We start from the raw sequence: 12,734 nt of genomic DNA, 5'->3' as shown, positions 1-12,734 counted from the left end.
CTTTTCTGCCTCTGCACGGCCGAGAAGGGAGTTCCCAGGCCTGTAGGTATGGTGCTGGTTCTTCCTCCCCAGGTGCATCACCTTGCACTTGTCAGTGTTGAAACCCATCCTGTTCTCATCCACCCACCCCTGTAACCTGTCTAGGTTTGATTGCAGCCTATTTCTCCCTTCTAGCGTGCCCACTTCCCCCCATATCTTAGTGTCGTCTGCGAATGTGAACAGGGTGCTTTTTACTCCTTCATCCAAGTGACTGATGAAGATGTTGAACAGTGCGGGCCTGAGGACTGAGCCCTGGGGGACCCCACCGCCCACATCCCTCCAGGTCGAATAGGACCCATCCACCACCCTGCTCCACCCCACCATGCCCCCTGGATGAGCCACCCATGGCTCTGCCTTGCTTCCAGTAGGGTTGCTTTCAGTGCCCTGGCGGGGCAGCACTTGCCCCTGCCCCTCTCCCTCCCTCACCGTGGAGGCCTTGATCTGTCCCCCCCCACACTTCTTCTCCCCCAACCCCTGACTTACCAGCAGGGAGCTGCTCTTCAAGCTGTCAGGCTGCATATTGGCCCTGTACCAGCCGATATGGCTGGTTAATAATCGGCTGTTGGTATCAGCCAAAAATATCTTTATCGGTGTACCCCCACTGGGTAGACGTCTAGGGAGATGGAACAACACATGTATCTGACTTGAGTCCAAATGGAAATATTTGCTTTCTACCGTAGTCTCTTTGGAAATGCAGTTTAGTGGGGAGTGTTTACCTAGTCTGCAATGTGCAATACATCAGAGGGTCCAAACACTTCAGCAGCACTGCAGAAAGAACTCCAGTGTAGGAGCCCAGTTGAATGATCATCTTCTGCCATTTCTTTAACATTCCCGTTTTTGCCTTCTGGCTGTGAATACCAGCCAGTGCTCCTGAGACTACATGTGATCTTACAGTTTGCCCATAGGCAGCCAGAGAGTTCACTGACTGAATTTTTTTGTTGTTATACCCTATCTTTCCAGTTGGCCTCTACCTGTCAGTTACAGGAAAACATGTATTATTCATCTTTACTGTAAAATTAAGAAGCTATGTGGCTGCCTGATTTAGTGCTTTCTGTTCAGGTGGACCTAGTTTATACAAGATACAGTGCTTAATTTTAACAGCAATATAGCTTTTCTACACATACCAAGTATTTAGTGTGGTGTTTGTCAGGTCACAAACTGCAAGTCTATGTTCTTTATTTCTTCCAGATAGTTATTTTCACTAGGTTTTAGATAAGTGAGTCAATTGCATGGTACAGACATTAGTAAAGTAATTATCTAACTCGAATGATTCCTATTTTTCCACAGTTATTTTCCTTTGTAGCCTTCATTTGTGAAGAAATTGTGGAGAGCTGCACCTCATGCAACGGCCTTTACTTCTTTGAATTTGTAAGCTGCAGTGCCTTGCTTCTGAGTCTCCTCCTACTGGTTGTGTATTGCACTACTTTGTATGAAAAATTTGGGGATGGCAATATCAGAAAAACAGTAAGGATGATATTTATTTTTCTTTAAATTTAAATTTTCTGTCATAATCCACCTTTATATATGAGTTTAGAGGATTGATATTATTTGATAACAAGCTATATACAATGATTTGCTTGTTCTTCTATGTGCCTCTTTAAAACATCATGTTACATAGGACCATAATCGACTTTGAGGATCTCCTTTACATAAACAAATTTTTAAATGTTTTTATGTTAGCAATTATGAGTTCACGGTGCTTCATTTTTGGGCCCCAGAGCTAGGAAGACCACTTGGCTCTTCAAGGAAACAGGCTGTTCTTTTTAGTCTCTCTTCAGTTGGGGTTGCCCTTTTCTATGCCCCTCAACTTGGTGGGTAACAGAGAAAGTGAAGAAAGGGGTTGGTGACTGCCTGAAAAGTCCTGTGCCAGTGCGTGTTGTTCTGAGGAGTAAGGTGTGGTAAACATTATTATTTTCTAGGACATCCAGATAAGATTTCCTTGGATGAATAACAGACCGGGGGTTAACAGGTTTAGTTAAGGGTCACTAAGCATATTTCTTTAAACAGGTTTTCTGAGTGTACATGCGCATCTCCTTTGGTATCATTAGGTTTAAAAAGAGACTGTTATGAACAACTAGTCTGACTTGCTACATAACACAAACCCTTTAAAAGAAAGAATTTCACCCTTTCGCTTCTGGGTCTGCAGGAGATTGCTGTCTGTTTTAACCTCAGTTGTGTAAAGTGAGTTAGGATTTCTTTGGTATGAAAAACACAATTAAAAAAATCCAGCCCTATTCCAAGATGGGCTCATCAGAGCTTTCTTGTCTCTAATAAATGAGAAGGAAGAGAATTAGTAGAACTTGTGTACAAGACTTGCAGAGTCCCTCCTTCTGTGCATGTGCATACACTCCCCCTTGCTGTTACTGTCTCTCTCTCCCATATTGCAAACAAAAATGGTCAAATGGGTAGCCATAGGTCTGGGTTAACAACAGGTGAGACCAGGAAATATATTTGTTTCTTTGCTAAATTCTAATGGGAATAGTTTTTTTTCAAAAAAGCCAAATATTCTTTACTAACCCAAACATAGCTTTATTGAAAATTCAAGAGCAAAACTGATTTAACTGATTTATATATTTCGTGCTAAGAGAGATTAAGAGATTAGTATGTAAATATTCTCATTTTTAATAATTCTAAAATTCTTCGTGTTAGTGGTATGGATAGACCTTTGTTTAACAAGACTTGCAAGCAAACAGTGTCCTCCTTTAATTAAATGTGAACAAACGTGCCACGCAGACCTAAAGAAGGGTACTTTGTGCCCCAAAACTTGTCTAAAATCTCTCCCAACTAGTCCAGTAAAAGATAGCATTAAGAACCTTGCTTCCACATATTCCTGGATCATCACAACTACAATACTGCAGCCTGACTGCCCAAACACATCTTCCCTTATGGGGATTTCTTTCATTCTCAACTTAAATAGCAAATTGAAACCTCACCTGAGATTTCCCCGACTTACCCCCACTTCTCATATTTTATCTTGTAAAAGATCCTCTCTTGCCTTTTACACTGTCTGCATTTCATTCTTATGAGTTGGAGCTAGTGAGATGATTTGCGATGAGACTGATGTTACTTTTGGGATGAGTCAGTAGCATAGATCTGCACATCTGTGCAAAGGGCTTTAGGACTTAATGTTCTGTCATACAAATTATCAGTGCTCCTAAATTATAATATCTTTGGGGACAGTATGTTGCCAGCACATACTGGTGCGTTTATCTTGCAAAATATTTCATTTAATTATTTAGAATGTGTCTGTTTCTTCAATTTAATTTATACAATTGTTTCTTGCCCTTTATCCACCTCCTTTCAGACTCCAGTTATTTTCCTTACATTTCAGAAGATACGATACTGACAGTTAGTGTCAGTGAGCATAGTTAAAGAGACCATGATACAGTATTGTGTATATAAGCATCCTTCCTACTGGAGAATTGTTGCATCTCATAGCAAACAATTATACACTCTTTGACTGAAGGGATAAAGATAGGAGAGTGTCTGTAGTGAAAGAATGAATTTGCTTTCTTTTCTCCATATCTTTTAAATATTGAATGAAATTAGGAAAGCTGAACAGACTCTTCTGAATACAGAATACTCTGAGAAAAGTTATATTGACTCCAGGCATTATGGGGACGGACTAGAAAGAATAATGCAATGCAGACGCCTTTCCCAACTGTTGGAGTTGAACACTATCTTGTATGCTATTTGAAAGACAAATTTTCCTAGGCTTGTAAGAGTGTTTGGGCTCACATTTGATTTCAGTCTCAGATTACCTTGGGCACTCCTAATATCACTTCTTTTAATGTGTATTTTATTTGTAATAATAATCTTTCCTATTTGCAGGATTTAGTGACCACAGCAATAGTGAGCTGTTTCTTTATCTTAGCTTCAATTGTGTTTGCTGCAACCAATGACAAGTCATCTGTTGAAACTCTTGCAATAGTAAGTATTTTTACCCTGTATTTCTATTTCATACCTTGTTTACTGTTAAACCTTCTGTCATTTTTGAAACCATTAGTATCAAAGAACGTTAACCATGAACTAACAAAAACTGGTAAATGTTAAGAACTTCTGCCCCAAACTCAGTGTGACTTATTGCATTTGTGGGAAGAACATAAATGTGCACAGGAATATACTTTAATATAGATTTGTGAAAGCATAGGATGACTTGAATACTTCCATAAGATTTTTTCTGGAGTGAGCAGAAAAGGAATTTTTGTTCTTAAATCTTGTGATTTTTTTTTTGTTGGTGGCAATCAGCTCTATAAAATGTGACTCTTTTAAAGTGTCACATAAATGCACACTCTGTTGCAGTCAATTCTTGTGATTAGGAATGGCAAGCCAATAAATCAGAGAAATGATTCTGGCAGGTTCATGCAAATCAAGAAATCAAGGTGCAGTTTTCTTACTTGCATACCCTGTAAAGATTTCTGCAGATCTACTCCAATGTCATCATTTTCTCCTTCATGATTTTGACTTAATACTGATTGGCTTCTGCCCAAGCCACACCTTATTCAGCACTTCTGTAAAAAAAAAGTATTAATTTCTGCCTCAGTGTATTAAGAAACTTTTTAAATATGACATATTCAGTCCTATCATAATATGAATATGAATTGCACCAACTGCAATTCAAGCATTAAGAAATGCTTCTACACAGGATATGCTAGAAGTAAACATTGTGACCAGTCTCTGATAAGAATTCAATTGTGAGCATAAAGAGACTGGAAGCTTAATGTACCCTGATCATTAGTGTGCAGAAAAAGTATACAAAAGATGCATAATTTTTTTCCTGTGGAAAAGGATTTGTTCCCTTGCATCAGGTTCTCAGCCAATGTTGCAACAACATTTAATATGTATGCATAGATGTTAAACAACTAAGTTGTTCTTTCACTTTCACAGGTGTTTGGATTTCTGGCAAGTCTAGCATTTTTGGGTGATCTTATCTATATGTTTATGGAAGGACGTAAAGAAGCCAATGAAAAGAAAGAGAATCCAAACCAACAGGGACCACCAGAGAATCAACCACTGAAAAATGAAGGCAAAGCTTAAAAAGTCTGTTTCTTTCTATTAGTTAAATCCAGATGAAATACTGTATTACATTGACAGTTTTCTGTTTTTCCCTTCTAACCAACTTTGTTCATACTGCATACCAAAAACTTGTATAGACTCCTACATTTCTTAACAACAGTATCTCAGGTATCATGATTTATACAATTTACCAGATAACTTGTACTGACTAATAATTGTTGAAGATGTGCACTTCAAAAGGAAGAAGCTGTCTCCATCCAGAATACTTTTATTTAAACAAAACAGTTAATCAGTGTTCTCATTTACTTATAAGACCTTAAGAGCAAAGAATTATATACACCAATAGAGTGTGCTTGAATTTCAAGATCTCTGTTTAAAAGTGAAGTACAGCAGGCCAAGGTTAGAATTCTGCTTAATTTTCACTAATCTGTGTTGGTGACATTCAACTTTGTTTTAGATGCTTTCTATAAATTAGTATAGTGTAGTTGTTTCTTGTTTTGTGTGCATATGGCAGGGGTCAGTTAAATTATACCTATAAAAGGGACGTTTCTTGAATCTTACAGAAGTTTCTAGCTCCTGAAAGGGTTTGATTCTTATTTTAGTTCTAGATTCTCTCTCTGAAAGTCAGTATAAGGCACCCAGTGAAAGATACAGTTGGCCAATTGTTTTTTGGCAATAGACACATTGTGGATCCTGCAGCCATTTTTGCATTCCACAGTTCTGAAAGTTTGAAGTCATACCTAATGCACTTAAAATAGCTAAAAGCCATAAAAACTTCAAGAGAAACTTGAAATAGTAGCTTTATGAAGCAAGTTTAAGGGACAAATATTTTCATATTAGATGAAAGAGAATTGAGAGGAGGCAGAATTGCCTATAAACAGAAAAAGGGATAAAAAGCTTGCCTGAAAGCTCGTTTAATATCTCTCCCAACTACACAGTTCGTCCGATAAAAGATATTACCAAAACAAAACAAAAAAATTATCACCTTTTCTTACTAGGCAGCACAAGAAGTATTTTTAGGCTTTTTTTTATTAAGCTTCACCAGGGAGAACATTGAACATAGATGCTCTCCAGTGCCTATCACATGTATTAACCAACTTGTGCAATTTGCTTCTGCATAATTAAGATGAATTTGGCCAGGAACAGCCTACATTTATTTTCATCATTGCTTGTATACATGGCAATAGTTTGAGATTCTTGTGCTACAGTCCAGCTCTGTTGAATGGATAAATAACCAAGCAAAACAGCTGTGTAAAATTCTAATCTTAAAGCAACAACCCATAGTTGCATGAGAGCTATAAGACTAGGCAGTGCTGGAGTCCTGATCAGTAGAGCTATATTTGAGAGCTACGAGGTAGAAAGGCATTCCTCAGAGATCTGGTGGTGGAAGAGGAAAATAGGACAACTATGTATGCAGGGTAAGTGGTAGTAGAAAAGGAGAGTAGCAGGTAGCACAAAATATTAGAACAAACGAAAAAGGCTGATAATGCAAAGTAGTTGTCTGTTTTCATGACGTACATTATGTCTTCCATGGCTTGAGACATTAACTTCCCCACAGCGCTTCACCATTTTCTATGATGAAACAATTGCCTTTAAACTTTTAGAGCAGCACCGAGACTGAGGGTGTCAGGCACTCTCACCCTGTTTTCAGAACAAGATGTGGAGGCTGCAGTAATGCCTTTGAGGCCTTGAAAATGAGATCAGAGGCTTTTCCAAGGCTCTTGTCTCCTGATGGATCTGTGTTTGTTTTCTTATTATGTGTCTACTCTCAAAGATTCACCCTTAACACTACACTTTACTGAAGGAAGGTAGAAGAGGTATTGGGTCGTTTGCATGAATGATGGGGCTCTGTAGCATGCCATCAGCAATGCATGTGTATTCTCTTTCTATTTCTTTGGAAAAAGGGCTGTTCTGTCAGACAAACGGTTGTATTTTCTGCACATCTGCACTAACGCCTACTGTCAACCTGCACGTGGAGAATGGTTATTACTGCTGTTGGGAATTGGTACTGTGGATGTTCAGAAAGCAAAGTAAAGAGCATCTTTCCAAACAGTATTTCCGAAGATGTAATACATTGTCATTGGCAATATTATATGTAATTCCATAACTTGAAACTGGTATCTGTCACTACAGCAAACGTCATCCCCTATTTTTGACTTAGTATCGTTAATGTTTCTGTATGTTGTTTTTACTAGATTCTTGTTCCTCATATCAAAAGTGCCTATGGATTTGTTTTTTAAAGTTGTAGTTAAATGTAAAAATAACACTGTAATGCTATTGTATTAGAAAGGCTGAGGGTTACCATTGTATAAAAGCCAGCCTGTTTGTTCTGCCTCTTTAGAACTCAGCTCTCAGGCAACACAGAATCAATATACTTCCAGTATGCTGTACAAGTGGCGGTATTGCTGGTGGTAGACATCTATTAATTTGTAGGATGATACAGACTTAAATAGCAATGTTCTTGAGAGGCCTTCTACAAAAGGAAGAATTCTGAGTCCTACATCATAGGTTTGAGTCCTCAGATATATCTATCTAAGTGCTTTGTGCACAAGGTAAATAATGATTATGTTCACTTTACAGCTGAGGGAAATGAAATAAAGAGAAATTTAAGTCATTTTTTTCCCCAAGGTTGTTGCAGGGAGCTGGTGCCAGAACTGAGACGTGAACTCAGCCCTCCTGACTCCCAGTCTCATGGTCTTACTGCTTAAAAAAAAAACCAAAAAACCAAATGCACTTGCTTGCCCACCTCTGTATAGCATTTTGATTTTTTTATTTATATCCCAAATAGCCAATTAATGAACTTTGCTCAGTTGGATTTGGAGTTTAACTGTGTCTACAAAAATCCATGGGGAATATAACTTCAGCTGGGCCAGCATTTTACTTCCCAGGCCAGATCTGGGAGTTCAGATTACCAACCTCCCTGCTTCCATATCCAGGCTAGTATCCTACATGCAAGCCTCAGGCACAGAGGCCTGGGGTTTTGGATGCCTTGTCATGCTTGATTTTTAGCTAAAAGGCCAAGTACTCTTGACACATGTAGTATGAAGTAGCATTCAGGCCATCCATTGTTGTTTTTTTTTCCTCCTTGCAAAATCAGCATTGTTTTTTGCAGCAAGTTTTTCCTCATTTGTTATCCAGTTTCATTTTAGTGCCTCTGTAGTGTGGTTTCCACCCTCAACAGTAGCCATTGGGGTGACCTTCATGTAGAAATGGACGATCAAATCATTTGTCTTGTAAAGCCAGGGAGAAGCTGAAAGTGCCTTTCTCCAGTAGAAAGGAATGAAAAAACATACACTCAACTACATTTTGAAAAAAGAATGGATGACCTTTGGAAAATAAGTTAGTTCTGCCCTCCTAATAAGTTAGTTAGCCATAGGAGATTTCTGTGGAGAGAAGCAAGACCTGCTACATTCCTAAATACCCTGGCTGCCAGACAGTTGGCCATCTTACCATGTCCTGTGGCAACTACTACTCGACCAGCCTGCAGTTCTGTCTAATTGAGTTTATCTATAAGGTGATGACAATATACAATTCCTAACAAAAGTTTGGATAAGCCAGAGTGCCATACCAACTCAGGGAAAAGAATATGATTGGCCTAAATCCTCCAGCCAATCCACCTTTGTACGCTAAGTGGAGCGATTCAATTGCTGTAAAAGCTCATTTGAAGCAGCTGGACGTTCCCCATTGGATGATTCTAGGATCAGATGGTCTTTGGTTTTTTTGTTTTGTTTTTTTTTACACATGGTTTCAAAGTGCATGGGAATGAGTGAGCGAGCTGCTGAAACTGGACTAAAGTGTTGTTGTTTGGAGCAGCACTTAATCATAAAAACTGTGGAAGAGAATCATTTTTATAGGAAGTCCGTACATTGTACCTGTAAGGGAGGGCTGTCTGCTCTGTGGTGTTATGAGCCTGATCTGGTTGAGCACATTGGCTTGAGCACACTGTGAGAAGCTTTGGTTTCTCCTAACTGGCCCATGTAAGGCTGTCTATACTCACCTCTCTGAAGTCCTGGTACCAGACAGCAGCCACTCCTCCGAAGCTGCCACGCTGAGCTCCTGTGGCCTTGTCGCAGCTTTCTGTGGCTCCATTCCACATCCTGGAGGCACAGCTGTACAGTGCATTGAATGAACTGCAGCAGCTGGGCAAAGGTGTGGGAATGTCTACGCAAACTGTTAGTTGAGTGGCAGGAGAAGCCCCTTTCCACTCAGCAGCGGTGAAATAATTCTGCTGGATTGGGGCAGGGTGCCACGGTGCCTTAGCACGTGAATGCAGAGTTCTGCCAGCAAAACACTATATTGTAGACTTAAGTCTGAGACACCAGGCAGAGCCAATGAATCTTCCCACCAGTTTCCACAACGTGTATAACTTGAAGTACTATGAGGATGAGCACACGGGATTGTTGAGGACCAGTTATGAAGGGAGGAAGTGGCATGAAAGGCCTGGGAGCCCCTTGAATAGTATATGACAATGCTGAGTGTGCATCATAAAATCATAGAAAATTAGAGTCAGAAAGGACCTCAGGAGGTCATCTGACCCAGCCACTTGCCCCAAACATGACCATCCCCAGTTTTATATCATCCTAGATAATTTTGAACGCTAGCAAAATTAATGTGTATTATTTTCATGCCTTTAAAAATCATTAGTTATTGAATAAGGAAAATATAATAATTAGATATGTAAATTATATATGGTTCTTTAGCTTTTGCTGCACATGCCTTGAAATGTCAATCAAAGTGTTTCCATATATTTAAGTATTTTCTCTTTCTCTAAGCCTGTGGTCTTTTTAATGCATTTTTTTGTCTTATGAAATTTCTAAAATTTTTGTAATAAATTTAAATAAAGGATTAACAAATAGCCTGCTCACATTGTTTCTCATCTCAGCTGCTAGCATTTTGGTATTAGTAGCCACTTCTGTTAGTGGAAACTGCAGGAAATTGCTTCATGCTAAAGTTCCTGGTTAGGGGCCATTTGTCTGGGCTGGTCTGGGGAGTTGAATTTAGTTTACAGAGCCACAAAGTTGGATACTTCACTGGGAATTTTCTCAAAGCATCTTCTGAAATATGGTTGATACTGCTGTGGGCAAGAGCCTGGGGCTAAAACAGTCCTTTCAAAACATCTGCAGTTTCCTGTAGGTTACCATGGAACATCCCATTCCAATTCCAATGTTGCTTTTCTGAATATTGTATTCTTCCTTGGGGCACTTAGAGAAAAAAATGAGTGACACTTATAATCCTTCCTTTAACAAACCAGACAGTTGTTTTAGAGGAAGTGCATCTACCTTAACTTAGTGAATACAAGTCATTAGACTACTCATTCAAGTAGGAACGGAAGTGGGGACATCTGTAATTAGAAATGCTGTCTGCCAAAAAAATTGCAAGTTGTAAGCTATTATTGTTACCATTGTTCTGTGGGTGGTTTGTTTTATTCCACTAAACCTGTCTGCCCTTTATATGATGATAACTCCCAAATTATGGTGACTTGGCTGCAGATATGCTCTGAGAGCACAGCTTTAGTCTTATTCATTGAAACTGAAATAAGTGGAGGTATTTCTCTGCCTTTGTGAAGTAAGAGAGGAATCATGGCCCTACCAAAGTTGTCAGAGTGTATTATTTGTCAGGGATTGCTATGGAAAAGGCCTTCTGCTAATTTTAAATGTGCTTTAATGAGAGAAAATGGTCAGTCACAAGCATAAGGAGCCAGAGACAAATATTGCAGCTGTGGATTCGTAGGGAACAAACAGTAACTCGTGAGTCAAGGGCAACACCAATGTAATAATTGTAGGATGACCACATGGTATAGTTTCATGGATACAAAGTTTGTATTGCCACTCATAATGGCAAATCCTGCTGTTTTGGTATGAATCTAGAGGAAGTCCTGAACAGCAATGGAGTTACACTAGTATAATAGGGCAGAGTATAGCCCAAAAGCAATTGTTTCACTTCAGTTATACACAGGCAGTACCTGCTTGCTATTGTTGGCTACAAAGGACCAACTCACAGGATCATCATAAAATTCTAGTTTATTGGATGGATGCAAAAGTCAGACCATAAACCTTGGTGCTGATCCCCTCAAACACACACACATTCACACGTGCGCACAGACACACACACACACACACACACACACACACACACACACACACACACACTCACTGTAGCTAGCTATGAACACTAAGTACTGGTGTCAAGATATACCTATCCCCAAGCACTGGAGTCCGCCGTTGATGGCCAGGCGAGGCTTCTTTCAGTGCGATGTTGCTTCAGAAGGGGGTCACCGGCTGGTCCTTGTGGCCAGACAGGCAGGGTGCTGGTCAGGTCAAAGGGCGCCGCTGGGGGTCATTTTTCGCTGCCTTTTATCCCTCTATGACAGACTTTGGTGACTTCCCAATTCTCGGGCTTACCCGATCCAGGAGTCAACCTTGAGGGACGTCCCTCTTGGCAGCTGCTGGATGGCAGCTGTCAGCCCCAGGGGTCCACAGGTATGTGCAGTCTCAGGAGTCTGTTGATGAATGTTGATTGATTCACTGCCATGATGAAGCTCTGGAAGTGGTTGATCAGGGGGTATTTCAGCCCCAAGGGTCTGTTTCCAGCGTTGATTACTTCAAACTGGGGCTTCCATACCTTTAACAGTGAAGTTTCAGGGAGTTCCTGGCTCTGTATTGATTCTTTCTTCTCCTTAGTCTGTGGTATGTAGGTGTTAATTGCCGCTCATTAACATGCTTATCCAGACTAGCTACTGTGTTACACAATCGACCATGATTCATTCAGGGACGCGCTCCATACAGAGATTCCTGCTCTTGCTAACATTGTTACATGGTACAACTTACTTTTAAACTTAAAGTACATTTGTAAAAGCATCTACAAGCTCTATTTTCACTATAAGTACACATTATATAAAAATAGTAATATAAGAAAAGAAAAAGAGACACGAAGGTAGAAAAGAGAGAGCATCCCCAAAAGGGGGCAAATACTGCAAAAGGTGCTTTTGCCATATGGAGGAACTTCACATTTGAGGGAGGGGCAGGCAAAAAGGTTTCTTGCTACACTATGATCTCTGCAGCCTTTTAAGTATAATTTCTATATATGCACATCTTTTATTAAAATTTTGTTTCCAGGGCCAAATCAGTTCCAAATTTCCAACTTCCAAATTTTGACTGAGCACAGCTCAATCATTCAAGTCTGTGCAGAGCTCCCACCAGCAAGCATCAGTCTAGGGCTTCAGATACTCCCAATCCATAGTAGGCATCCTACATGCAAGCCCCAAGCCCATGGGTTTTGGAGTTCAGATTCCCCTTAGCCTCCCTGGTTCCTAGCTAAAATGCCAAAGGGGAGGGGGAAAGCCCAAAAAACAATCTCCCATCACCATCAACTGTGTAGCCATGATCCTTACATTTGGAGGCATTTGTAGATTCTCACAGGCCAGCCTGTCCCCTGTGCAGGGGGTAGGCCTTCACCCTCTAACTACACTTGAGTCATTCAAGGCTGAAAGTATGCCAGGTAAGTATATATACATCTGCACCTTGCAAGTGTCTTTCTTTACTTGGGGAGAACTGCTTCCTTAGAGTAGGGAGCTCAGCCAGAGGCACTGCTCTCTAGTACTGGTCATCAAGAGCCAAGCAGGTCCACTACTTGATTTTCTTTTTTTTTTTCTTTACTGAATTCAAAGGCCAACTTCTCAT

General features: G+C 40.0%; 1 protein-coding gene and 1 long non-coding RNA gene across 2 annotated transcripts in view; one reads left to right on the top strand and one right to left on the bottom strand.

The window, feature by feature from the left end:
- The window catches only part of CMTM6 (CKLF like MARVEL transmembrane domain containing 6), a 28,030-nt gene extending 19,393 nt beyond the window's left edge, over nt 1-8,637 (top strand). Inside the window, exons 2-4 of the mRNA XM_019508801.1 lie at nt 1,327-1,503; nt 3,871-3,969; nt 4,927-8,637. Of these exons, the coding sequence (XP_019364346.1) occupies nt 1,327-1,503; nt 3,871-3,969; nt 4,927-5,076 (426 nt within the window). The 3' untranslated portion in view covers nt 5,077-8,637. The remainder of the gene's footprint in view (nt 1-1,326; nt 1,504-3,870; nt 3,970-4,926) is intronic.
- A 797-nt stretch (nt 8,638-9,434) lies between these two features.
- Nucleotides 9,435-12,734, bottom strand: part of LOC109291708 — a 12,966-nt gene continuing 9,666 nt past the window's right edge. Inside the window, exon 3 of the long non-coding RNA XR_002095929.1 lies at nt 9,435-9,526. This is a non-coding gene — a long non-coding RNA (uncharacterized LOC109291708). The remainder of the gene's footprint in view (nt 9,527-12,734) is intronic.

This window comes from Gavialis gangeticus, unplaced genomic scaffold (genome assembly GCF_001723915.1).
Source record: "Gavialis gangeticus isolate Ggan-Ray unplaced genomic scaffold, GavGan_comp1, whole genome shotgun sequence".
NCBI classification, from domain to species: domain Eukaryota; kingdom Metazoa; phylum Chordata; order Crocodylia; family Gavialidae; genus Gavialis; species Gavialis gangeticus.
This window is presented reverse-complemented; position numbering and strand designations above follow the sequence as displayed.